The 26,262-nt window shown below is 52.9% G+C and overlaps 3 protein-coding genes and 1 pseudogene across 3 annotated transcripts; 3 read left to right on the top strand and 1 right to left on the bottom strand.

The window, feature by feature from the left end:
* Positions 1 to 1,077: 1,077 nt before the first annotated feature.
* Positions 1,078 to 1,649, top strand: LOC122624080 (annotated as a pseudogene).
* Positions 1,650 to 2,716: 1,067 nt separating this feature from the next.
* LOC122624050 (vinculin) lies at positions 2,717 to 11,191 on the bottom strand. The gene is made up of 6 exons (XM_043803479.1): positions 11,077 to 11,191; positions 9,069 to 9,220; positions 4,309 to 6,499; positions 4,107 to 4,237; positions 3,649 to 4,047; positions 2,717 to 3,502 (listed from the first exon to the last, which is right to left on the bottom strand). The coding sequence occupies exons 2-6, from the start codon at positions 9,123 to 9,125 to the stop codon at positions 3,395 to 3,397; spliced, it is 2,886 nt and encodes a 961-aa protein (XP_043659414.1). The 5' UTR covers positions 9,126 to 9,220; positions 11,077 to 11,191; the 3' UTR covers positions 2,717 to 3,394.
* A 1,449-nt stretch (positions 11,192 to 12,640) lies between these two features.
* Positions 12,641 to 13,796, top strand: LOC122624051 (uncharacterized histidine-rich protein DDB_G0274557). Its single transcript, XM_043803480.1, has 3 exons — positions 12,641 to 12,730; positions 12,804 to 12,871; positions 13,031 to 13,796. Exons 1-3 carry the CDS (start codon positions 12,713 to 12,715, stop codon positions 13,434 to 13,436), a joined length of 492 nt encoding a protein of 163 aa, XP_043659415.1. The 5' UTR covers positions 12,641 to 12,712; the 3' UTR covers positions 13,437 to 13,796.
* Positions 13,797 to 14,022: 226 nt separating this feature from the next.
* LOC122624048 (protein pecanex) lies at positions 14,023 to 25,947 on the top strand. The gene is made up of 10 exons (XM_043803477.1): positions 14,023 to 14,650; positions 14,707 to 15,016; positions 15,071 to 16,021; positions 16,114 to 19,143; positions 19,202 to 20,653; positions 20,754 to 20,914; positions 20,977 to 21,376; positions 21,439 to 21,785; positions 21,842 to 24,283; positions 24,344 to 25,947. The coding sequence occupies exons 1-10, from the start codon at positions 14,498 to 14,500 to the stop codon at positions 25,379 to 25,381; spliced, it is 10,284 nt and encodes a 3,427-aa protein (XP_043659412.1). The 5' UTR covers positions 14,023 to 14,497; the 3' UTR covers positions 25,382 to 25,947.
* Positions 25,948 to 26,262: the final 315 nt, after the last annotated feature.

Here is a 26,262-nt window from a genome sequence, read left to right as displayed (position 1 = left end):
GGCACGCGGGCATCTCTGTCTAAGCGCCTTTTAGACTGATCAGCTGATTGTTTTGCACGTGCTAATCTTTCTGCGCGCCTGGTGTGAAACATGGAAAATATTAAAGTGCTGATGGAAGAGATCAGCTGATCGCACCCAGAGCAAAGCTTAATAGAAAACCTTTTTCCCCGAAATGGAAAGGGTAGGCGGAACGAAATACTCGACAAATTTGAAATGATTCTTTATCGCTAGGCCGCTTGCTGGGTATTCCGTTTAAGTTTTAAAGAATTTGTGCTAAGATTTTATATTTAAAGGCGCACAGAGCGAGCGAACACAAAAGGGAAAACAAGTATTTTGGTGGACTGACGTGCGACTGGGTCAAAGGGGCATTGAAGAGAAGGGAGGAAACAGGCTGTTTTGACGTGATATGCGATCTTTGACAGTATCTGAATGCGTATATAAGTAATTCAGTGGGGGCTTGTGTGTGTGGGTACTTAAACTAGTTGGGGCGCCTCCAATATGGCAGCATTGGCAAACTGCCCGAATCGAATCATATATACAATAGAATAAACCGACTACTACATTGTGGGCAAACAGTTTAGTTGGTTATTGCCCCCAGTGCGATAGCCAATCGCAGTTGCAACCAGATGTCATTAGAAAAAGAAAGTTACGAGTATTGTGAGGGTATCGAAATATTTGTATGTGGTGACATGCGTTCTGTTTCGTTCAGGAACATGTGATCCTGATTACTCGTCTGTGAGCTTTTCTTGACCACAAAAGCAGTACTCACTGAAGGCGGATCCTCAATGTGACACGTTTTGGGATCATCTTGTGCTTTCGCTTTCGCTTTCGGCCAGCTGTCCTGACTTAATCATTCACTGAATCGCATTGATTAATTGCTCATCGGATGTTTCTCTCACGCTCACGCTCACACTTGCATTTGCATTCACCTGGCCTAAATCCAGGGGCGTCTAACAGGGGGCTCGATTCCTAGCAGCAAAGCATTTGAATAAGCCAATTTCAAGATCTTAACAACATGTTACAAAACTCATTTTCATTTTGGAAACATGTAAATGTATAATATGGCCTAATTTGAAAATGTATCTCTGTCGAAAGTCCCCTTCTCGTAGGCCTCTGTGTTGACATTTTTGCGGCCCTATCGACTGAGCTATTTCGGTGGCACCTCTCGACAATAGCGACGCAGTGCCTCGTCCAAGCGGAAAAATCAGCTAGCAAGTAAACTTACCGTGGGATCTTGGCATCGGACGCACTTGCAGAAGAAGTGCTTGGTCATTCCGAGGAATATTTTCCTGGCCAGTGTGGACCACAGCAACTTGGCGTACGACATGGTGATCTCGGCTCCAGCTGGAATCCGTTCGGTGGCGCACACCACAATGGTTTCCCCGTTCTCGAAGTGGTGCGCCGCATTCGGAGTGCACTGGTGGTTCAGGAGTCCAGCCAAAGGGAAGAGCGCCCGCACCAACACCTCGTGGCCATCCACATTGCTACGGGCTTCGAAGGCATTGGTGTTGAAGGCGCAGATGGTGCGGTAGAAGTAGTCCAACATGTCCTGCTCCCGCGGAAAGTGCTTGAAGCAATCGGCAGCCCGTTGCACCTCCTTCATATAGTACCGATCCATGTTGGCCTGCATGGCATACAGCAACTTTCGGCCGGCCTCGTCCAGAAAGAAGCATCGCACAACACTAAGAATTCGGAGGGCGCGCGGCTCGATTCTCTGGCTCTCCAGTGGCTTCCACTTGCGAAAGAGCTTGCACTCCAGGTCGTGACGCGAGGAGTCCCGACACTCCGGGCAAACTGGCAAGCCGCAGCCAGCCGGACAGAGGGCTGCCGAGTCCGTGGAGCCCGGAATCAGACGGTAGCAGAGGGTGCAAGTGCGCAGATTCGTCGACCGATGAGCTGTTGGCCCCACCAGCAACGTGTGCTCCCGGAAGAGCTCCTCGCCCGGCGCTATCTCCCTGGTGGCAAAGATGCCACGTCCGGAAATGGGTGAGTCGGCCACCCGCCAAGAGGGATCCTGTGGTCGCAGTTCACCCAAGTGGATGTTTATCAGGTCGGCTAGCTCCTGCGTGGACGCACTGATGGTCATTTGGTTCGAGGATCTCGGCTCCTCTGGAACAGGCGTGCTAGGTGTGGACATGTCGGCCTGCAGTAAGGGCAACTCTCTCTCGATTCCGTCGATAATCGAAACGCTACTGACCGCCGCCGCAGCGGAAACTCTCCGATCGTGCGAGTGTTCTCGCTTTTCTCGGAGGGACAGCTAATTATAGTCCGGCGGCTCTCGGATTTCCCGACTGCTCGCTGGACAGGCACAGCTGGCGGATATGCGGCCGTCGAAAAATAAACACTAGCCTTTTATTGGAATTGTTGTTGTTAACCCACTGAGGACTGAGGACTGAGGGCATTGTATCATAGTTCGAGCATTTGCACGTACTTTTTGGCAATAAATAAGAACATATCTGATTTATTTTGGCGTGTACTGAATTCCGCAATAGCCTTTATTATAATATCTGTGGTGAGCAACGTTGCGTATGATTAACGCACTTGCAGCCACTTACGTATACGTAATATGTTTGAGTTTCTACACTACGCAATTTGCTGTTCCCAGACAACAAACGTTGCATACTTTCAGGCGCAAGCGTAAACGCAAAGTGAAGAAAGTCACATTGCGTTCAACGTAACAAAACAAGCAATCCAGCAATTAACACTCGAAGTACAGTTTTATTTTATATTTGTGTTTTATTTATTGAACATGACACACATCGTTTTGGGTTAAAACTTGGGCTTCGCGCATCCGTCGCTGTTTTAGTGAGTTAGATTTCGAACATAAACTGGACTCTGAAACGCAAACAAGGGATTCGGCTTAGGCTTCGATAAATGCTTCTGTTAGTATACACTACAAATACGATGGAGGGGGCGATTTGGATTCCTTGGAGCGCAAGCCCATTGCAAATGGTCTCTTATGATATACGTTGCATTCGCTTAAATCTGACTGCTTTATGTACATATTGCTTTCCGTTCCTCTCTCTCTCTGTTTGCCGTGGCTTTTGCTTTGCTTCATTGCACGCTTAATAATTAATGTGTTTATTAAAATTACCGAAACGAAATCGGCAAAGGATCGATTGGGGAAAGGGAAAGGGTGGAAGGGGCAAGGGGGAAGGGGGGTGGGGCGCATATGAGCACAAGTTCTTGAAGCACATAATAAATAGTTGCAGGCACTTACATAACTGGCGTTCAGATGGAACCGATTAGGGATTAACATTTAAAATAGAAATCATTAAGATTAGTGTTTAGCTTTGTATGTTACACAAGGCACGCGGCTGCTGGCGTTTGGGAAAGTGGGCGGTGGGCAGATGGGAGATGGTCAGGTGCCCTGCTCCAGCATCCTGGTAGTCGCCTAGTACTGGTACCAGGGCTGTCGGCGCACCCACTGCAGACGATTGCTGGTCTGGTCGGAGCGGATCTTGATGCTGGCTCCCTCGGCGGCGCGCACCGTCTCCTTCACCTGGAATCGCAGATGGCAAGAAGAGGGAGTTAGCAATGGAATGAGAATGAGAAAGCTAACGCGTAATCGCACAATCCCACACAGAAGCTAGCTTCCTGTGAATGGAGTACCGCAATTAGCATTGGCATTAGCCGTTGGCAACTTACGCTCTGCATCAGGTTCTGGGCATTGCCCACGAGCATTTCGGTGGCCTCGCGATCCTCGTCGGATCCCTGGGCGCCCAGCATCGTGGCCTTCACGGTGGACAGGATTTTCAGCTGAGTGCCGATGGTGGGTATGCGCTCGCACACCTGCAGCAGGTTGGTGCGGATGCGGCGGTCAGTGCACTGGCGGGCCAACTCCTTGGCCAATCGGGTCACGTCCTCGGAGGCCTCGGCGATCTTCTTGGCGGTGGCGATCAGCTCCCGCTTGCTGCCCCTCGAGTCGGACAGCACCAGCTCGCTGAGGCGGGCCATCAGGATCGCCATGCGCTTGGCGGCCGCAATGATCTCGTTGTCCTTGGACGACCACTGGCGCACCTCCTGGTGCAAGCCACGCGCGGCGATCTGCGGGCAAAAGGCGGCTTAGTTGCCATTCGAACGCTCCAAAGGGCGAGTATACTCACCAGGATGGGCTGATTGGCATGTGGCATCGTGCGGAAGACGCCCTCGTCCTCATCGTCCGTTTCCGGAGGTGGCGGACGCACTGGCGCCAATCCTTCCCTGGGCAGTGGTGGGCGAGGAGGAGCACGCTCGGCTGGCAAAAACACGTGAAACAATCAACACTTTGACTTTGGCATGGGTGAGGATGCGGATGCGGATACTCACCATTCTGGTTGGACAGATGCAGGGCGCTCAGCTCCGGAATGGGTGGCGGCAGGGAAGTGGGCAGTGGTGGTGGCTGCGGCGGCGCAATGGCATCTCGCACCTCGCGCACATCGCCAAGTAGCCGCTGGAAGGAGTTCTTCCAAGCGGCCGCTGCCGCCGGATCGGCAATGTTGGTGGCCACCAGCTTGGCGTCGCCAACCATGGCGGGCAGCGAACGCTCCAGCCGGTTGGCGGCGGCATTCAAGCGCTCGGTGAACACCGGATCCTCGGAGTTATCCGCCTCCTGTTTGGCCACCAACAAGACGCGATTGATCAGGCGGGCAATGTTCGAGGTGTTGTCCACCATCTTCTGCGGCTGGCGGGCATGGATGGCGTCCTCACAGAGCTTGGCGTACACCTGCATGTGCTCCTCGGACGTTTTGATGAAGTCCGCCGGGTCCGTGGCCTGGTCGCAGAGGGTGCGCATGCGCAGCACGGTGTCCGCGTACTGCTGCTTCAGGTTCTGCAGATGCTCGTCCGCCGCCTTGCTGCCCGGGTAGTTCATACGGATGCGACCGGCGCTGATGAGCTGCGGCGTGAGGGAGTCCACCTGGGCGGCGGAGGAGAGCAGAATCTCGGCGATCTTCTTGTTGCCGCACGCTCCACCGGCGGCCACCATTCTGGAGGTCTTTGAGGCGCGATCGCTGAAGGCCTGCAGGTTGTTTGACTTCTGGTTGAAGTTCTGCTCCCGCCCGGGCGTTCCCTCTGGCTGGAGCACCGCCTCCGTGAACTGTTTGAGCGGCGTGCTGACGTCCATGAAGTCCTGCACAATGCGGTTGACCAGGGCGTTCTGGATGGCCGCCTTGAGCTCGTAGAGCTTCTGGGTGAGCTGCTTGGCCGCCTGCTTGGCCGCCGGTCCGGTTCCGGCTGCCTGGCGCTTGAGGCGCTCCACTTCGTCGCACAGCTGCTGGATCTCGGCCTTCTGGTGGCCGGGACAGCCCTCGGCCACCTTGCGACCCTCCTCCACAATCAGATTGATGGCCCGCTCGCCGAGGCCGCCGTCGTTGATTTCCGGGTGCTGCAGCCACTTCACCGCCTGCTCCAATCGACCCTGGATGGTGTGGGCCGTCTGCTGAACGCCAGCCTTGTCCACGCCGAGCACCGCCTGGTGCACCAGCGACTGCAGCTCTCCCAGCCGATCGCGGATGCCCCGGGCCAGGGACTCCGCCTGGGGACTCTGGCCCTTGCCCTCCTGGCGCAGCTCGCACAAGGTGTTGGCCATGGCCGTCACCTCATCGGCCAGCTTGCGGATGGGATAGGAGTCCTGGGGCAGACAGCGCTCTGAGATCTCCGTGGCATTGTCGATCACCTGGCGCAGTGCCTTCTCGCCGACGCCGCCGCGCAGGGCATAGGGATTCGAAAGCCACTCGTTGGCCAGCTCCATTTTGTTGGAGATGGCATTGGAGAGCTTCTTCAGCACGGTGAGGTTGTCCAGTTCGCTGGTGTCCTCGTCGTAGGTGGTCAGCTGCAGCACGCGGATGATCTCCTGCAGTTCGTCGCTCATCCTGGCGGCCAGGTAGTTGCGGTTCTCAGCCGCCTCCTCAGCACCCCGGCCCTGTTGCTCCACAATGTGAATGTAGACCTTCATGCTGCAGATGAGGATGGGGGCCAGGGTCTTCACTTGCTCCAGGCACCGCACCAATATCTCGCTGTGCACCTGGTGGGTCAGCTCCTTCTCGCGGGCGCCCACCTCGCGGTGCACCTTGCTCAGACAAGGCGAGAGGTCCTTGAGGAACTGCACCAGCTGCTCCATGGTGTTGATCACCTCCGCCACGGCCAAGTAGTCCAGCACCCGCTTGCACTCCTGGATGATCTTCCGCACCTCGCTCTCGTCGAAGCAGAGCAGCAGCGAGGAGGTGCCCTGCAGGATGCCGCGGCTCCCCTCGATTAGCTTCTTGCGCGCCGGACCCGAGTACGGATCGGAGCGGAGCATATCGGACGCCTCCTCCAGCAGCTGCGAGGCACCCTCCACGCGGTGCAATGCCGAGGGCATGTCCTGGCGCAGGATCTTGTCGTCGGAGCTGTTGATCGTCTCGCGGCCCACCTTCACGAGATTGGCCACCGCCGCCGACACCACCTGCACCGGCCGACTGAGGTCCGGCATCGCGTTGCCATCCTCGGCCTCCTCGTGCAGGATCACCAGACGGGATACCTGTCGGTTACGGAGAATAGGGCAGTCGTTAGTACAGGATCTTACACAGGTTTATAGCTAGAAGCTATTTCTATATGTACACATATTCGGGAGGGGGCTTGAAATGCATATATGTATGTTGTCCGATCAATCAGTCAGAAGTTGGAGTCTTCCCCCCTTGAATACAATCATAAACCCATCCTCTCAGGTATTCTCCAGTTGGCATTACTCCTAGTTTTCCAAGTGCCAAGTGCCAGGTGCTTATTGCTTTTTGCTTGCAAAAGACTCAAGTAAATTGATTTATTTGAAATGGCAATCAGTTATCTCTCGATTTGTAGATGGAAGCCGCTTAAATGGGAGACAAAACAATTGGATCTGTAACACGAATGCGTCTCCATTGGCGACCGACCAGTGATTACTTCATGCCCCTTCCCATTCCCATTCCCATTCAAGCGCGCTGATTGATCAATCAATTCCAATTCCCATTCCAATGGAGTTGTTTATGGCGGCAAGACTGTTAATGATCTTGCTGCGTGATCGCTCGCTGGTGCCAGACCCACTCGGACTTATCGTCGATCCGATGGAGCTTCGCGCTCCATTCATTCATCGTTTCGGGGAGCTGGCGGAACTGGCGGAGCTGGCGAAGAGCGCGGCGTTGAAGACGGGCGTGGGCGCCGCCATGGAACGCCACATGGTGCATGGCATTTGGACTTGACATCAGCACCTGCTCAAGGTGTTTTTGGCCATGGCCATCTGTCTATTTATAGGCAATGAACACTGTTCGCACAGCGTCTCCGCCGACGCTAATCTCCACTGAGCCCCACTAAACCGAAACTAAATCGAAACCAAATCGAAACTAAATCGAATCTCAATCGAAGCGCGGCCAATTCGAAGACTTAAGACCCAAGTCTGAACTGGTGTAAGCCGGCGGATTAGCTGGTGAGCCACTGGGCTGGTTAGCCACTGAGCCACTGGGCACTACACGTCATGGGGGGGTGGGCATCCTCCTGCTCCAGCCACCGCGCTGGGCGGCACTTGTGCAATTAGCAGCAATTGGCCCACTTGATTAATTAATTATGCAATTAGGCTCCTCTAGTCGCTCTCTAGTGGCTCCACACCAACGGACTAATTATACGGACAGAGACATGTATGCCCGACTTTGTGTCTTATGTATCCATGCGCTGATTGATGTGCTGAATGATCGTTTTTAATTCATTTGTTTGCCAGCAGCACCCACCACTACCACCACCACCACCACCACACTCATTCCCACGGCGGATGACTAATGCGCTGGGTCTGCTTTTTGGCACGGATTTCAGACCCCGAATCCTCACTCATCCGCGTCGCTGCAGATGGCTGGCTACACCTACAACACCCACACCTGCGATCCTCACCTCCAATAGCCTCCTACGGCCTCCTATGGCCTCCTGTAGCCCATAGCCCATAGCCTGTAGCCTTTGCTTTTGCTCTCAGTCTGCTTTTGCCTTTGCCATGATTTCATTTTCATGGCTTGTCCGTCGTAAATGTTTTTATTTTGGTTGCTTCCTCCCGCTGACGCCGAATGTTGTTGCCGCCGTTGTTGGCTTTTACTAAACGTATTTTATGCTGCTATTTTTGGAACTCGGCCAAAAGCCACCCCCCACCCCCCAACCCCCACTCCCCATCCCCTATGCCCGATGTCCGATGTCCGAGTATCGCCACTTATTTGTTTGCTTTGCTCCGCGCGATTTTTCATTTTCATTTGTTGCGTTATTAAATTAAAATTCTGCCTGTCCTCAGAAGCTCAGGTTGGCGCTGGCCTCTGATCAACATTTATTCCTATGCTTATTATTTCCACCTCATTTATTTTTAGACCCGTTAAGTAACGCCAGAAAACAAAACAACCAAGACGCCGATCGCTCCGCGCGTTTGTTTCGTCTCATGATGGAAACGCACATGAATAGATGGATGGATATACACATACATATGTATAGTGTGTATAGTGAGGGGGCGATCAGATCGGATTGGATCGGAAGGGGCGGCGGGAACTGTGGCATAAATGTATATATAATATATAGCAAAAACAGTTGGGGGAATCAGGTGCAAATGGCACATATAGCTAAGCGATTGGCGATCGATCAGTGAGTTTCGGTGGGGAAAGCGGCAATTGGAGAGTGTAAAAGTGGAAAGTGGAGTCAGTGGTGCGCACTGCGCAGTCAGATGCAATCTCACAGCTACCACGTACACGCATACACTGGGAAAAAGTTGACTAGCAAAAGGCAGTGGTTTGCCATCCAGGCCAAGTTATCTAGGCAGGTTGGGTTCTTAGTCTTACTTTAAACTCCTTTATGTGAAGAACTTTAAACTACTTAAGTGCATGTTTGAATTGATTCTGACATTTTCCCAGTGTACTGTCGTATGTAATAAGCATGCATGTCCTGCCAAGCAGCGTCTTAATAACCAAGGAACGTTACCTTCTTGGGCGCCAACTTGCCCACTAGTTATAGCTATGCGAACGAGAGATTTAAGCTTGAAACGGAAGTTAAGCCCCCATGCCCAATCCCCAATCCAATCCCCAAGGGAGTGGACCCCGTGCGAGGACGCCGCTTACCTGTTGGGCCACAGGATCTAGAATGCTCTCGATGGTTTTTGTGTGAAAGACGGGCATCTTGGCTGCGTTCTTCGTATGCTTCCTTGTTCAGTTCTCCTCAGTTTGCTTGTCTCGGTTGTCTCTCTTCTTTTGTGGGCCAGATCTGTGGCGAGCTGAAAGAAGCGAATGGAATTTAAATGAGCCAGTTGAAGCACGAAGTGGGCCAAACATCTCGGGGGTTATCTCTCTGCATTCGGAATGCCACCTGAACTGCCAGATAAGAGTGCGAGTAAGTGAGGCATTCTGAGGCATCGTTCTAGTTTCTTGCGAAAGTAACCATAGCAGATATGGTCCAAAGGCAGATATGTATGTATGGTATGTCCCCAAAACAAATTGTAAGCGATCGTGGATTTTTCCAAGCACAACCCCACACTTCAATTGACTTGAGCTGTGTGGCAAGTTGGGGAAGAGGTGGCAGAGCGGCAGCATGTAAATCAATTGATCAGCGCGCAACTGGCGGCCTTGTGCCCAATTCCAGTGCCCAGCAAATTGATGCAAACAATCAACTTCAGTGGTGCACAAGGACCTCAAAGGACCCCATTGAGCAGTGCTCCCCTGCCTTCCCTGCCTTGGATGATATGGTAAATACCCAAGGCATTCGGTGTGGGTATTTCGCCTGAAGTTTCGCTTCTATGCTTTTCGCTTGTGTTATGTGTGTTGATTCAGTTCTGTTCTGTTGACTGTTGATTCAGTTTTCTTGCTGGGGCTTTCGCTTTAATAACGATGACGCATCTCGTGAGGTCACTCGCCAGACTTTTGGGGGATGTCGAGATATTGGGTATCGGATTGGAAATGGAACTGCTACAGTGACGCACTAACTGGCCAGGGTGCGGGCCGTAATTGGCCATGATTTACGGCAAAAGGTGGCAAACGGTGGGAAATGGTGGAAAATGGTGGAAATTGGTAAAAGCGGGAAATGGAAAAGCGAAACTCGCGGCAAAGACATTGAAAATACGACTTCCTCTAGAGCTGAACTGGCAATCTGCTGCGTGGGAGGGTCCCATTTTGGGTTGGGGCTCGGGATGGGGCTGGGGTGTTTCCCCTCTCTCTCACCATTCACCATCCAGTCACACTGGGAGCACAGAGTATTTCTGGACTTTTAGAACCTGCACACAGTGCACACACACTGCCACTCGCTGCCAGATGAATATCTAAATATACAAGTCTAAATATACGGGAATAGTTGTGATGTACGTCCGCCACTTATGGAATTTTGCTTTCGATTGATTTTCGCCATTCTCGACGCCCGGTTTGAAAAATTGAAAAATTCGAGATGTGGGCAGGGGTTTATTGACTTGGTTTATTGTCGGTTCGTGGCCATTTATGGCTAACAAATTCCAGCCAATGTTGCAGCAACACACACACACACATACATACACACGTCACACACCAATTGGACAGGTTGATCGGCACAGCTTCTTATCAGAAGCTCTAGAAGTGCGCTGCATGGCACTCCAATGGGATCGCAGATACTGTTCCCAGGCATGCTGTTCCCAATTGGGTGACGGGAGCTGCTCCCAATTGGATGACGGGAGCTGCTCCCGATGGGATGGGATGGGATAATGCCCTGATCCCATGCACAGGCAACACACACACAGAATACACTCGAACAAAATCAGAGTCTCGAAAAATCAGCAAGCGGGTCTCCCGAACGTGATCTCTCTTCGAAGTGGAAGCGCTTTGTTATTGCACATTACTTCGCTGCTTCTTTTTTGGCTGTGTCACTGGGAATTTATTAATCACGACACCACTACTCTCGCAGCAGCAGCAGCAACAATTGGTTCACACACACACACAGGCGCACCACAACAAAAACATAAAAAATAAAAGAAATGCAAATAAACGGCGAGTATGATTAACTAAATGTAGGAAAACACGCCGCACTAATGTTGTTAGTTGCTGCTCATCATCAGCTTGTTTACGGATAATTCATCGGAATGGAATACTGGCTATATGTTTAGTTATTTACTTTGTCTGGCTCGATTTTGCTGCGCCCCAACTTTCTTGCCCGACTGTTCTTTCAATACTAAAAAAAGATTTCGATTGGGGGGCGCACACACACACGCTGGCGCACTCAGCCAGTCTGCGCACAGTGGGCATCATAAGCCCGGATTCTGACTGTTCATGTATGTTTATGTATGTAATCCAAAACTGAGCTTCCTTCGACATGTGATTTACTTTCCTATACACACAGTTCTTAATTAGGAAAAGAAATGAAGCATCTCTTATGCGCCATTACAGAAGAAGCATCCATTTTAGTCAGCTTGCTCTGAAATTTCGACCACTGTGCGAGGGTGACGCTATTATCGCTGTTCTCTATTCTTTCGCTCGCTCGCTCTTTCTGTTTCCCCCTTTCTTCGGCGCTGCTTCTTCTTGCCGCTGGGGCTCTAGCCGATGACAGCCACCACCGATATCGATAGGCACCACATTCTATGAGTGATCGCATTTGAAAAGGAATAGCGAACAAGTTTCGGGATTCGCAATTAAATAACACCCGCAAATCTGGCAAATCGCCTGTACGATTGCATAATAGAAATATGCGCCATGTGCATGCGATCTATTTGTAACGTATATCTCTATTTCTCGCGTTACGTGCCATGTACTCAAGTTAACCGGGGAATCGGGTGGGGGACTGAATAAATCCAGGGGCTGGGCGACCATGCAACATATCTTTGTGAGTATTAAACACACGCTGCACTCCTGCTATTTCCGTTGACTGAGTTTGGGTCTTCGGTGTGGGGCTCCTAGCTTTTGAGTGCAGTTTTCCGTGCCTTCCGTCTGCGTGAGCTGCTGAAAAAAGGCATAAGCTTTAGAAGAAGTTCACACACAGCCGAAACAAAACGGCAAAACGGAAAAACAAAGAAAATAAACAATGGTAAAATGGTAAAACCCATCAATGGGGACCGAGCTCCCATGCCCTGCCAGTTGGGGGAAATCTGAAGTCAGTGGTTCCATTAATCCGGTTAATTGGGCAGTCATTAAAGGTGGCTTCAGAAGATCCGAGATTGGATAAGTAATGGCGAAATTTAACTGCAAGGAAACGCCAAAACTATTAGCCAATGCAAATGCATAGAATACAGATTAATACTTTTACAATGAAAATTAAATAATACTGCAACATTTGCCTTATGGATGATTATATACTTACACGCGTGATTTATTTTATAGCCTCCGTCTCAGTGGGGAGTAGTCCTCCCCCGGCCGAAAACCACCCACGAGCCATGACACGATGATCGCTGCCATGCTGCCATCCGAAATGAATGGAAATTGCAGGTTTTCCACTGAGCAGCCAGCTCCGTTTGTTCGCGGCGCGTGCGCCGGCGCTCCACCAATTGTGGCTCCACCAAGTGTGGCTCCACCAAACCAAAGCAAAGCAAAGCAGAGCAAAGCAAAGCAAAGCGAAGCGAAGCCCATGGCTCTGCCCATATGGTTGGTGGACTGCGTCACGGAAGCGCCGCCAACTGGCGTCGGGGTATTCGTATTCCACCGCATTCCGTGGGCCTGCGCCTGTATAAATAAAATGGTCGCAGTGGGGCAGCAATCAAAGCAGCCGCTTCGTCGGAGCCTTCAACACCTCAGCACCTGGGACTCTAGCCACTAGCGACATGGATAACCGCAGTTTGGTGAGTGGCACCCCGGAATTACATACATCTACACGAGGATTATACCCGATATCCGTGCTCCCTTTATTCGCAGCTGCTGAGGCTCTCGATTGTGGTGGCGCTGGTGTTGCTGCTCGTCTGCGTGCCGGAAACGGATGCGGGGTATGGATTATCAAGGGGACGTCGGAGGGAAACCAGATGGTGGATAAATCGCGGCATAAGGCCCTTGACTTACATTAACGAACAATTGACAACTTTAAATAATAGAAAACTTAAACTAATATATCTCGAGCTAAAAATGTATTTGCCATCCTTTTTCAGGGGCCACCAGAAGAAAAAGAAAATCGTGATCCACGTGCCCATTCACAAGAAAATCGAAAAGCACATACACACTGTGGTGAAACACGTGCACCACCACCACAAGCCGCTCGTCCTGAAGGAGGAGAAGAAGGTGATCCACGAGGACCATCGACCCATCCAGATCCACCAGACCAAGGAGCACATTCACCACCACGAGAAGCACGATCATCACGATCACCACGACCACCATGATCACCACGATCACCACGAACACCACCACCCACTTCCGCCTCCGGTAGCGCCTCCAGTCCTGCCGGAACTCGAGGAGGAAGAGGAGCACATCCACCACCACCACAACTACGAGCACAGAGGCGGACTGCGGGACGACTTCATCGGCGGCGACGGGAGCAGCAGTGAGGAGCGCTGACTATGCAGCGCCCAAGTGGGGGCGCAGACTTACCGGAGGTGGTAGACGTGGACCGATCGATCGAATCAACCCGGCTCCTTGTGATTCCCTAGATACATGGGCACCCTTTTTGTTTGTTTTTTTTTTTTGTAGCCTAATCTTAGTTTAAGTGTAAAGGGAAATAAAGATAAATCGGAGGAACAACTTAGTTATAGAGAAATGTGAAGGGCATCCAAAGCCAAGGTTACTCATATTTGGTTTTTAGCTTTGCCATTATTCAATAAGTTAGGCTCTACGAAATGTAATAAAAGGGGACTTGGTAGTTTTTGCCGTTAAAACAAGCATGTTTCAGAATAAAACTTAATATTCAAATAGTATTAATACGAGTATAAATAATGTTTAAATTTCACGCAATTAAACGCTCTATAAAGGGTTTATAAAAATTCAAGGTGAGGCCTCTTAAGAAGTTGGCGATTTAATGACTATTTTAGTTATTTACTTAATAAAGTTTATGAAATAAACATATTTTTAAAATTGAAATACTAGACCGCAGTGTTACCATATCTCCCAGTGATATCGAAGTGCGATAGAGCCCGATAGGTTCGGACCAATAATCGATGACAGGACAGGCTCTAAACAAAAGAAAAAAATTAAAATTACGGCAGGATTGCGAGCGATATTCGTTTTATCCCTTCGCAGCATCATTGAGACCCCGGAAAAGACAGTACGGCGCAACGCCAGTCCGGAGTTGCAGTGTTTCCAGCGGAGCCGCAGCATTGTCTCCTGTCCCACAGCTTTCCCCTCAAAAAAACCAGCGACTCTGCCTTCGCCTGCCCCTCAGCCCCCGTGCACCACCCACGCTGCCACCGCCTCCCAAGGCCTCGCCCGCAGACCACGCCCCCCGCCTGCAGCTTGACAGGCTTAATCAGCAACTAAACAAACGGAAGCGGAAGAGTGACGAAGAGCAGCGACAGAAGTAGCAGCAGTAGCAGCAACTCCTACTGTGAGTAATCCGGAAGCTGGAGCAGCAAAAGCGTGGATCCTCATCCATCCGGCGGCTAAGCGATGCAGCATAGGCCACCATGGGTTCACAGACCTTGGAGATTCTACGCCAGGGCGTGTGGGCCTCGCTGACCGGCGGTTACTTTTACGATCCGCATCAGGGTGTCTTCTGCAACGTGGTGCACCTTTACCTGTGGCTCTACCTGCTCTGCTCGCCCTTCGTGGCCTACCTGGTAAGCAGTGACCCAGTGCAGTCCTTAGTAGTCCGTTCTAACGCCCCATCTTGCAGTACTTTCCGAGCACTTGGTTGACATGGTGCCTGTACTGCGTGATAACCAGCCTTACCATTCTGATGGTAAAGCTGGCCAATCTGGCGCTGCACCGGCTCTACGACCGCGCGCAGACCATGTCCGAGGTGAACCTGAAGGGGCAGTTCTTCAAGGTCACCAAAGAAACGGAACCGCGCCACGACGACGAGGGGGGCATCGAGATGAAGGTCATCCGACCGGGCGGCTCACGCATTTCCGTCGAGCAGGCCATCAATGAAGCAAGCGAGGAGAACAGCATCATGTCCATCGACAACGTGAACAGCATTATCGGTGAGTTGTTCTTCTTGCGGCCTCGTCCCATATCCTAAGAACTCTTCTTTGCAGATCTCAAGGTCGATGTGCATCGCAAGAACAGCTCGGAGTCTATTGAACTGATGTTCTACGCCCCATCCATGCTCTCCGGCGGTAGCCAGCAGGATCAACAATCGCTGGCCGGTTCCGCCAGCGTTAGCAAGTCCATACGGAGCACGGGACCGGGCGGAAACTCGTCCACCAGCGCCGCCGCTCAGGCAGACTTGTTCAACAAGTACCTCACCGTCTATCCGGAGGTTGTCGAGGCGGCTGGAAGCAGTGCGGGTAGCGCAGATGGAGGAAGCAGTGGTGGCGACAGTAGATCAGGCGGAGCAGTGAGTGCGCTGGGACCTGCAGGAGCGGGAACAGCCCCAGCCCAGCACGTACGCACTGGACATCTGTCGCGCAAGTGTTCTGAGGTGTTTAGCCGCCGCCATCGACGACGTCTGGAACGGCAGAGCAGCTTGGACACAGCGGCAGCCGCTGCAAGCTCCAGCGCGGAGAACAAGTTGATGCGCAATCAGTCGGATACGATAGCCACAGCGGCACCCTCGTTCCTGCACTCCCAGCCAACGAACAAGGCGCGCGGTCAGACCAATCCGCGTCAGCACTTTATAACCAGCACCCCATCGACAGGAATAGGCGGAGGAGATGCTTCCTCTTCATCCACTGCCGTCGTGGTCATTGCCCCCGTCTCGAACTCATCTGTTAATCCTGGTCGTTCCTCGCGTCTGCAGCGTCACAGAAGCTCGGAAACGCATGACGAGCGGCAGAAGCACCAGAGTCGTGGCGGACTCTTCCAGCCCATTCTCCAACTTCCGCACCACAGTGCAGCCAGCAGCATCGGCGCACTGGCCGTGATCGGAGGAGGAGGTGGTGGTGCAGCAAACGATGTGGAAGACATGGAACTGGGCCTGGCCAGGAATGCGGGCAGCGGCGGAGTGGCGGATGCTTGTAGCCGGGCACTGCAGTCCTGGATATTAGGTAAGCTAATAGGCTAATAGCAAAACCATCAATAGTTGTCGCTTAGAAACCTCAATAAGTTAGTTTTAATATGTAATATGTTGCCCATGTAGATCCATTTCCGGATGTGTACCTGGAGGACGATAGCTACACCAAATCTGATCTGGGCATTGAACAGCCACACCAGCCAACTTTCCGCAACCAGCATCGTCATCATCACCACCACCACCACCTGCATCATCACCTAGGAGGTGCAATCATCCGTAAGGATCCAACCAGCACAATGTCTGCACTTCATCTGGCCGCAGTCGCCCAGCCAGGAACGGGAGGATCGGTAACAGGCGGTAGTGGAGCACCAGGTGGAGGTGGCTCTACTGCTGGTATGAAGCGACGCAGACATTCCAACGCTACGAGCTACAAGCACGGCTCGAGCCAGGGCAACAAATCTTCACTGGGGGGCGGTGGAGGTTCCAGGGGCCCGTCTGGAGAAGCAGGAACATCAGGGGGAGCCGGAGGAACTGGTGGAGTGCGGCGCATTAAGAGCGCAGCCCTGGAGGTCCTTTGCCCGCAGCCCTCTGTGTCCAATCTCAGTCCGCATCCTAACAGCGTGGAGGCCATTTCGGGTCAACAACAGATGCGGAATCCTCTGCCACCTCCCAGCAAAAGTCTGGTGCGAAACCAGCACCTTAACCTGTATCCTACGCAAGGCTATAGCGACGCCACTCCCTCTGCTGGAGGAGGCGGGCCTGGCAACAGCAGCACCTGCAGCAGTCTCTTCTTCGGCAGCTCCAGCGCTTGCGGTTCCACAACAGCATTGATTGAACCTCCAGTATACCCCATAGTGGAGCACTCTGACGAGAAGACGACGCTCGAAGAACACGGCGATGATTGCTTGGGAATAGGACAAGGCAACGCCGACGATGACGACGAGGTGGACGACGTCCCGATCCGAAGAAGAACGCGTGCTTTAGGCTGCAGCCAAACGCACTACAGTGTTGAGTCGGACGTGGGTGGTTTCTTGGCAGACGACGTCGGCGCTGAGGAAGATGTGTTTAAAGATTTCGACGACAACCTAGAGCACATTCTTAGCGAGCTGCAGCAGACGCACAATCAGCTGGACGACGTTCTTAAGACCCACGATCTCCATCACCACTCACATTTGCACCATCATCATAATCATAAAGCAGCAGTGGAGGCCGCAGGGTCGTCGGGAGGATCCGTGGCAGTAGTGGCATGTGCTGGAAATGATGACGAAGACGAGGAAACGGAGGATAACAACACGGGATCGAGATCTCCATTGCTCAACGATCGCAATCGCCAACAGGCAACACTGCGAGAGATTCAAGCTGACAAGCAACTCCGCCAGGAGCTATCACACCAATCCGGGGCGGTAATCGCAGCCCCTATTGCTCCCGTTCCCATACGCAGCGAGGCGGACTCTGGCTGCCCTTCCAGTGATTGCGAGCAAGTGAGCGCCAGCTCCAAGGACCAACTGCTGGCGGGCATAGAGTCGGAGCTGCAGCAGCATCCGCATCAGTTGCCGCAAAGATGTCAACTGGACGAGGAGCAACCATGCACCTCGAAGATGGCTGCCAAAAGCCTGGGAGCCATTCCAAAAGTGGTAAAGTACCGAGAAGTGGATGAACTGAGGAGAAGACGCAGAGGAGGCTCCCCAGCGGATGCGGCCGAGGCTGGTAACGAGTTTGCCCTAGTCAAGCCGACCAAGCTGGCTTCGCGAAATTCCTCCTCCTCAAATTCGACGCACAGCATCAGCTTGACCGATAGTCTGGCGGCTGACATTCACAAGATGCTTTGGCTGATGCACGGCGGAGCTGTGGACGACCGGGGCCGACCCATCACCGGCACCTCGTCGGACGGCACTCCGATCCCGGCAAGCAGCAGCCTGGTCCCGCCAAACATGTCCAACGCACACTTCCAGTTCTACCAGGATGCCCTTCAAGCGCTCCAGGGTGCCCATGCCACTTCCGGTTCCAGCGTGGAATACATGACCACCATTGAGCGGGCGTTGGCTAGGGACAAGTTGCGCCTGGATGCCAAATTGATGTGCGAGCAGCTGGCTGCGGCGGCGGAGGCCAACTCAGGTGTCCGCGGAAACACACTCGCAACTCAGCAAATGACGCAGCAGCAGGTGGGCATGCTAATGCGCGGAAGCTCCGGCTCCCGGCATCCATCGAGCGCTCCGTTCTCGGTCCAGGGATTGATCAATGTGATTCGAAACGAGCGCCAGGCCCGCAGCCAATTGGACACTTTGCAGCAACTTAGCGATGCGGCAGCAGCTGTGGCGGCCAATGCCAGTGAGGCTGCCTCCGTTTCCGCCTCCGGCGCAGGAGGAGGAGGAGCATCGAGTGGCGGGGGAGGAGTTCTGAGCGCCCTAGGACTGGCGAACCACCCCAGCAACCAGATCAGCCAAATCAGTCAGCTCAGTCAGATGAGCCAGCCCATGCTGAATGTGGACGGGCATTTTGCACCCTACTGCGACTACTGGAGACCTGCGTGCCTTCTATCCGCTGCAGAGAAGCCAGCGGCTCCCAAGAGTTTTTACAAGTACCGCTTCAAGTGGTGCGGCCAGGAGCACGAGTTCAAGATCGCCATGGACCGGCTGGAACTTCTTGCCCTGTTCGACCGCGATCTCCACTGGATGCACGTTCTTCTGGCCAGTCTGCTGTGCACCCTGGTAGCCTGTTTGGGTGCGGCGATCTTGCAGCACGATCACTACAAGGATCTATGTGCCCTGCTCTTCTGCGCAGTGATCGCGGGAGCTCAGTACTCGCTAGTAAAGAGTGTGCAACCGGACGCAGCCTCGCCAGTGCACGGATTCAACAAGACGGTGGCCTACTCGCGCGCTATTTACTTTTGCATAGCCGGGGGCATGCTGTTGCTACTGAAGCGCCTGGATACGGACTACGGGGAACGCACGCCGGACCCAGTTGTATTCTTTGGCATGCGCTACTCGCCCGCCGATGTGGTTGCCCTCCTGCTGCAGGCGCTCTACATCTTGCTGCTGTGCTTCCCCATCATATTCTCGGTGGGACTGTGTCCCCAGATAAACACGTTCCTTATGTACCTGCTCGAGCAGATCGACATGCATGTCTTTGGCGGCAATGCTGCTAGCAGTCTGCTAGGTGAGACCCATTTGAATACTTATTTTGCATCTTGGGACTAATGCCTAATACTTTACAGGTTCCTTTTTGTGCGTTGTCCGGTCGGTGCTGGCTGTAATGCTGCTTTACGGACCTCTGTACGGAGCGTTGGACGAGCAGCGCGGGACACAGTACATACTCTTCTCCATCTTCTGCGCCATGCTGGTGCCACTGGGCTACCATCTGTCTCGATGTGCCAGCGACTTCAGCCATCTGTGGCGGCTGATCAAGACATGCATTGTGAGCACGTATCGTGACGACGAGGATGAGGATCTCAGCCAGATGCAACATGTAGCTGCCGAAGCAGTTACCGCATCAGGGACTGCCAATAACACTGCCCTTCAATTGACCACCAGCACTCCGAAGCAGCACAGGCAAACAGATTTGAAACCAGAGCCTGAGCAGATCGAGCTGAGCTCGTTGGAAAAACTAACCGTCAACGAAGAACATCAGGAAAAAGAGCAGGGAGCGGATGATCAACTGGAGACAGATCAGGATCTGCCTCTGCAACAAAAGCACAGCAAATCAAAAACTTCGTCCTTGGGCAGCAGTCAGCAAACCCTGGCTAAGACCATCAGCAGTAGCAAGAGAGCCATGACAGCCTCCAGTTCGTGTACCTCCATTGGAACGGGAGAACCAGCGGTGGAAGCTGGCGGGGTGCCCGTGGATGCGGTGGATGGTGAGGATCAACGTAGGGATACACTGGCTGGCGAGGTGGGGAGCAAGCACGAATTAGTAGATAACTACGACCAAGCCGCCAAAATTGATGAGTCCGAGGACAAGATCTCCAGCTCATCTGCCACAAACCCCGGAGACATGTCTACGTTGACAGCGGGAGCGGGCACAGCCACCACTGATGCCACACCCGCTTGCCTGGAGGCTGATCCCGACGCCGAAGTTGAAGCGCCCGCTGACGAAAAACAGCACCAGGGGATTCTGGGAACGGGAACGGGAACTGGAACTACCGAAGCCAGTGAAAATAGCAGTGGTGGCGGCGTTAACGGAAATGCCAACGACAATGGGACTGGCAACGACCTTCCCGATCCACTGCCACGAAAGCTGCAGGCTACAGTGACCACTCGGCTGAAGAACGACTTGGTGGTGATGACCCTGCTGGCGGTCAGTGTACTGGGCTTGCACTCCAGCACCGTGTTCACCGCCCTGCAGCCGGATCTCAACGTGGTTCTCTACTCGTTCATCGGCGTACTTGGACTTCTGCTGCACTACATCGTGCCGCAGATGAGGAAGCACATGCCCTGGCTTTGTTTCGCCCGTCCGCTGCTCCGGCAGCGCGAGTTTGGCCAGTTTGAGGTGCTCAATGCCCCCAAGATCATGTGGTTCGAAAAGCTCTACATTTACCTCAGTGTCCTGGAGCGGAACGTGCTCTTTCCCCTGCTGGCCATTTCCTCTCTAACGGCGGACTCGCAGTTGATTGTGGCCAAGTTTGGATTGCCTTGGGGCACCCTCATCGTGGCGATCTGCGCCCTAAAGTGTGAGTCATCCGATCATAGAGAAACCGCAAACCCAATGGGCGGATCTTCCATCTCTCTCACTTTGACGCTAATCAATCTCTGTTTCTCTCTACTTATCAGTTGTAAGGAACGCTTACTCGGATCCGACCAACCAGTACCTGATCATAATATTTACGGTTTTGTTATTCCGCATCGACTTTGCCATGGCCACAGAGACCTTCATCATTGACTATTTCTTTGTGTCGCTGGCCTTTCGCAAGTGCTGTGACTTCCTGCTTAAGGTGATAATATATATAATATATCCTGATATCCCATGCTAATGCAAACCAATATCCTTCTTTAGCTGCAATTTATTGTGACGTACATCGCACCATGGCAAATTACTTGGGGATCCGCCTTCCACGCCTTCGCCCAGCCATTCAGTGTACCGCACTCGGCAATGCTGTTCCTGCAGGCGGGCATCTCCGCAGTGCTCTCCACTCCGCTAAATCCGTTTTTGGGCAGCGCCATCTTCCTCACGTCGTATGTGCGACCAATTAAGTTCTGGGAGCGGGACTATAACACGCGCCGCATAGACCACTCCAATACGCGGCTTAGCTCCCAGCTGGAGCGGGATTTGGGTGCGGATGATAACAACCTGAACAGCATCTTTTACGAGCACTTAACCCGCTCCCTGCAGCACTCTCTGTGCGGCGATCTGCTGATGGGTCGCTGGGGAAATGTCAACCAAGGAGATTGCTTTGGTAACAACATAGCTTTATACTCTTAATGCAAATATGCTCAAAAACCCCTTTCATCCCTGCAGTTCTTGCCTCTGACGACCTCAACTGTTTGGTTCACATCATTGAGCTAGGCAATGGATTGTGCACATTTCAGATGCGCGGCTTGGAGTTCCGCGGCACCTATTGCCAGCAACGTGAGGTGGAGGCCATCACCGAGGACGTAGAGGACAACGACGGATGCTGCTGCTGCGATCCAGGCCACCTGCCCCGACTGCTCAGCGCCAACGCCATGTTCTCCACCCGCTGGCTGGCCTGGCAGGTGGTCGCAGCCCAGTATGTCATCGAGGGCTACTCCATATCAGACAATTTGGCCAGCGCCACGCTTCAGGTGTTTGAGTACCGAAAGGTGCTCATAACCTACTACATTAAGGTGAGCCTTCTGCCTTTGCGCGTAATAACTTCTTCTAATCAATCACTATTTTATAGAGCATCATCTACTATGTTGTAAAGAATCCCAAGCTTGAGCAGTGGCTTGCCTCCGGTCCCATACAGGATGCCCTCCAGCATACGCTAAGTCGACAGTTCGTTGACCTAGATCCCATTTTCAATTTCAATTTGGACGAGGACTTTGATTTTCGGGCAGTGGGAATCACGCGTTCCAGTTTTTGCTACGTGTACCTCAAATGGATCAATTACTGTGTGGATATGCGCCGGGATGCTACCTCAGTGGGAGGCGCCCCGCCAGCCCAAGCACCAGCAACTGCTGGCGGAGGATCGTCCGCCCCAGCAACAGCGTCTGTTGCACCACCACCGCCGGTTACTCCCGCCCACAATGATTCAAAGAGCACTCCCAATCTCTCGGCGCACGGTGGACCGGCTGGTCCGGCTTCAGGTCAGTCGAAGTCACAGTCACAGCAGCAGCTGCGCCGTCCACAAAAGAGTGTTGCCCAGGAAACCAGCGGCGGCGGTGGCGGAGGAGGTGTTGTTGTCGGAGGGGGCACTGCCCCTGGCACAGGAGGAGTGACCGGTGGAGTTGGAGATCCGCAGCTGAGCGGCTCGCATAGCTTTGCCAATATATCCCGGCAAACATCGGAGAGTGCTCCCGGACTGGGTGGCTACGTAGCGTATATGGATCAAAATGTTTTCGTGAAGCTCGCCAAAAGTAGCACCACCACAGCAGCAGGAGCCGGCGCTCCAACTAGCCGGAAAGAAAGTCAGGAAAAGCCGGCACTTCGTCTGAAGCTAGCCAGCGTGGGCAAAGATGCACCGCTCGTGTCCCTGTGCCTGGCCTTGGGCCTCCTGGCCAGGCGATCACTGGCCACGGCCTCGCACAGCTCGTTGACCGGTGTGGAGTTCTTTCTGCACGGCTTACACGCTCTGTTCAAAGGAGATTTCCGGATCACATCGCCGCGCGACGAATGGGTCTTTGCGGACATGGAGCTACTGCATTCCGTTGTGGCGCCGGCGGTCAAGATGGCCCTTAAGCTGCAGCAGGACCACATCACCAATCCCGATGAGTTCCTGGATCCTCACGCCCTGTACGATGCCATTGACAACTGTTCCAACGAGTTGGTGATTTCGCATGAGGCCGATCCCGTTTGGCGAAGTGCCGTACTACGAGGAGCCCCCAATCTTCTTGCCTTAAGGCACGTAATGGAGGATGGCTCGGATGAGTACCGCATTATCCGGCTGACAAAGAGGTGTCTGAGCTTCAGGGTAATCAAGCTCAACAGAGAGTGCGTCCGTGGCTTGTGGGCAGGACAGCAGCAGGAGCTGATCTACCTGAGGAATCGAAATCCAGAGCGCGGAAGCATCCAGAATGCCAAGCAGGCGCTGCGCAACATCATCAACTCCAGCTGCGATCAGCCTATTGGGTATCCCATCTACGTGTCTCCACTCACAACATCATATGCGGATACAAATGCCCAACTGTGCGAAGTGATTGGCGGCGCCATCACACTGGACACCATTCGGCATACAGTGCTGGGGTGGTGGCACCGCATACGCGAGCGCTGTCGCCAGGGATGCAGTTCGGGATCTGCTCTAGAACCGCATCCGGGATCGGGACCCGTCCAACTGGGTGCTTGTAACTTTGGCAGCGGTGGCAGCGTCGTTGGAGCCGCATCCACGGCCACGGGAGTGGGTGCCTCGACAGGATCTGGTTTGGGAGTAGCGCCACCCGGCACCGCTGGCAGCACGGGAGGCGAGTCCGGCGACCTGGCTCCCGTTTTCATTTCCGCTCCTCTCTACAACACCCTTACGGTTAATAGTTACTACAGCGTGCGTCCGGGTAATGTTCCCGGAGGACCCATTCCCGCCAATCTGGGCGGTAGCTACGTGAGCGACAGTTTGGCGGTGGTGCGCGGCGGTCTGGCAGTGATGCCTGTGAAACCCACCTCCACAACACTTATTGCCGGTCTGCTGAACAGAGAACGGGATCAGGAAACCTCTGGATCTGGTGTTGTAGGAGCAGGAGCCAGTGGGGCCACCAGAGCAACGAGTAGTGGCGGCGTGCGCAGTCGGAGACCTGAAGTCGGCAGCAGTCGAGGTAGGGATCACGAACGCAGGGCCACTTTGCCCATCGCGAGCGGCGCAGCCGGCGGAGAGCCAGGAAAGGATATTACCGCGCCTCAAGCCCAAGTGGAACACGAACCAAGTCCGCGGAGCACAAAGCTCTCCTCTTCTTCGGGCAGCCTGGGTCTTGGAATGGGCGTGGGCCTTGGCAACATTATCACCACGCCAGGAGATTATCCACGGAAAACCAAGGGACCCATTTGCCTCACCGCCGTTGAAACAGGAACTAGTAGTTCGGCGGGAGAGGGAAAGCCCGCAGGATCGGGATCAGTTGCTGGAACTGGGGGAGGTGGAGTTATCAGGAAGCCGCGCATTGAGATCTTCAAGAAGGTTATAATTGTTGATGACACTGGGGTGAGTAGAAATAATAATGAACCCTTTCAATCAGAGTAATAAACGTAAATCCTTGGACAGATTTACGACTGCCTGGACATTATCGATGCTGTTGTGTGGCCAACTGAGCGAATGCGCAACAATGGTGGCAGGCTGTCCTGGAAGGACTGGGAGCCGAGTGCCGGCATGGTGGGCCATGTGGTCCACTGCTGGACGCCCAACCATAAGGACATTCGCTTTCGTTCACATGTCAACCGCTATGTATACCTCGTGGAGATCGGTGACCACTATGTGCCGGTGGCGGAGCTGGGTCTAAGGGAATACAACCAGATCATGGGCAGCACCGAGGAGATGGCCAATTCGCGACGCAGCTCCATCCAGCGCGATTTCCACGAGTACATCATTCCGCCAAAGCTGGCTGGCCTTGCTCCAATCATTGGAGGCAGCGAGTTCTCCACGGCCACTACCAGCGATGCCGCTAAATCACACAAGGCGATGATCCGAGCGGTAAGCAGCAGCAGCTCCGAGGACGAGGATACGTCGTCCACGCGCTCCATTCCATTGCCACAGGACGGACATGGCGACTTGACGAACTTCACCAGGCTGGTGAGCATGTGGAAGGAAATCATTTTGGACAATAACAAGAGGCGACTCTACGATATGGGTGAGTTGTCCCCGGAGCTGCTTCAAAAACTGGATGATGCCGTTCAGCAGCAGCAGCAGCAGCAACAGGAAGATGCGCCGGCTGAGAAGACGAAGGAAACGGAAACGGACACAGCCACAGTCACTGCCAACGAAGGTGAAGAGGGGGCAAGAGAAATGGAAATTGATGAGCCAGAGCAGGAGGAGAGTAGTAGAGCAGTAGTGTATCTCGAGGAGCAGGCGCCGCTGGAAGAGGTTACCATTTCGATGCCCGAGGAGCAGCCAGCTCCGCCAACACCTCCGTCTAGTCCCGTCCCTGCTGAGACCAGCTCCACTTCCAGTGCCAAATCCCCAAGTTCCCCTTCATTTTGCCAGGAAGAGGACGCAGTCGATCCGGAGGAGGAGACGCCCGAACTGGCCTCCGAGGAGTCACCAAGCGACGAGAATGGCGAAAGCGAGACGGGGACAACGGTCTAACAGGATCACATCAAACAGGATTTGCATTTGTTTGCCAAGCAAACACCATAAGGGCAGGGACTGACACCCAGGCGGACATGGACACAAACTTGTAATACATATCAGCAAAGAGCAGAAATATGGAGATTGAAATCGCAGAGAGGACACATCCTTGCATCGGGCTTCCGCATTGTACGCCTTTCCCATGGGTGTGGCCCATATCCGAGCACCGTTCCTGGCCAGAAAAACAAACAACAAACAACAAACAAACAACAAATGAGAACACTTCCAAGAAATCAAAGTAATGTTTATAAAACGACTGCGTTTAGTGTATGCATAGGAATTAGGAGCAAACTACAATAATTCAGACAAAAACAAAAACAAACAAAAAACGAAAAACAAAAAACCACGAATTCAATTTTTAGTATTAATACAAAGTTATAGGTTATACTCGGTATATAGGGAAAAAGAGCGCAAATCGAGAGCAGGATATTGAACAGAAGATCATAAGATATATATATCTAACTAATTGTTGTAACTTGCGAATTGTATAATACGGAAACGGAAAACCAAATGCTTCTCAAACATTACCTATTTTGTTCTTTCTCCTCTCGCTAGCCAATACAGAAATATTAAGCAAACCTAAAGAATTTATAAATGTATATTTAACGGAAATTAGTTTAAAGTTAAAGTTAATGAACCCCACACACCACACACCCCACACACAGACACAAAACATACCAAATTTGATTGTTAAAGAGTACACAAACGATACAAAAGCCCGCATAACATTAGCCTAAGCGATAAGCGATAAGAGAACTTCGGACAGGATTCAAGTTACAAAACTAAGATATTACACACAATTCCTAGATGATTAAGATGAGGATAAGGATGGGGATGAG

The sequence above is a fragment of the Drosophila teissieri genome, chromosome X (genome assembly GCF_016746235.2).
Source record: "Drosophila teissieri strain GT53w chromosome X, Prin_Dtei_1.1, whole genome shotgun sequence".
NCBI classification, from domain to species: domain Eukaryota; kingdom Metazoa; phylum Arthropoda; class Insecta; order Diptera; family Drosophilidae; genus Drosophila; species Drosophila teissieri.
The sequence above is the reverse complement of the archived record's forward strand: the minus strand, read 5'-3'. Positions and strand labels throughout refer to the sequence as shown.

What these genes read in the sequence shown, in the direction of transcription:
- LOC122624050 (XM_043803479.1), bottom strand. Translation starts at nt 9,125, where the DNA reads ATGCCCGTCTTTCACACAAAAACCATCGAGAGCATTCTAGATCCTGTG. An exon ending in GCATCTGTCCAACCAGAATG is followed by an intron (nt 4,238 to 4,308) that starts GTGAGTATCCGC and finishes TGTTTTTGCCAG; the next exon opens with CCGAGCGTGCTCCTCCTCGC. An exon ending in ATGCCAATCAGCCCATCCTG is followed by an intron (nt 4,048 to 4,106) that starts GTGAGTATACTC and finishes TTTTGCCCGCAG; the next exon opens with ATCGCCGCGCGTGGCTTGCA.
- LOC122624051 (XM_043803480.1), top strand. An exon ending in GTGCCGGAAACGGATGCGGG is followed by an intron (nt 12,872 to 13,030) that starts GTATGGATTATC and finishes ATCCTTTTTCAG; the next exon opens with GGGCCACCAGAAGAAAAAGA.
- LOC122624048 (XM_043803477.1), top strand. Translation starts at nt 14,498, where the DNA reads ATGGGTTCACAGACCTTGGAGATTCTACGCCAGGGCGTGTGGGCCTCG. An exon ending in CAACCAAGGAGATTGCTTTG is followed by an intron (nt 21,377 to 21,438) that starts GTAACAACATAG and finishes TCATCCCTGCAG; the next exon opens with TTCTTGCCTCTGACGACCTC. An exon ending in TAATTGTTGATGACACTGGG is followed by an intron (nt 24,284 to 24,343) that starts GTGAGTAGAAAT and finishes ATCCTTGGACAG; the next exon opens with ATTTACGACTGCCTGGACAT.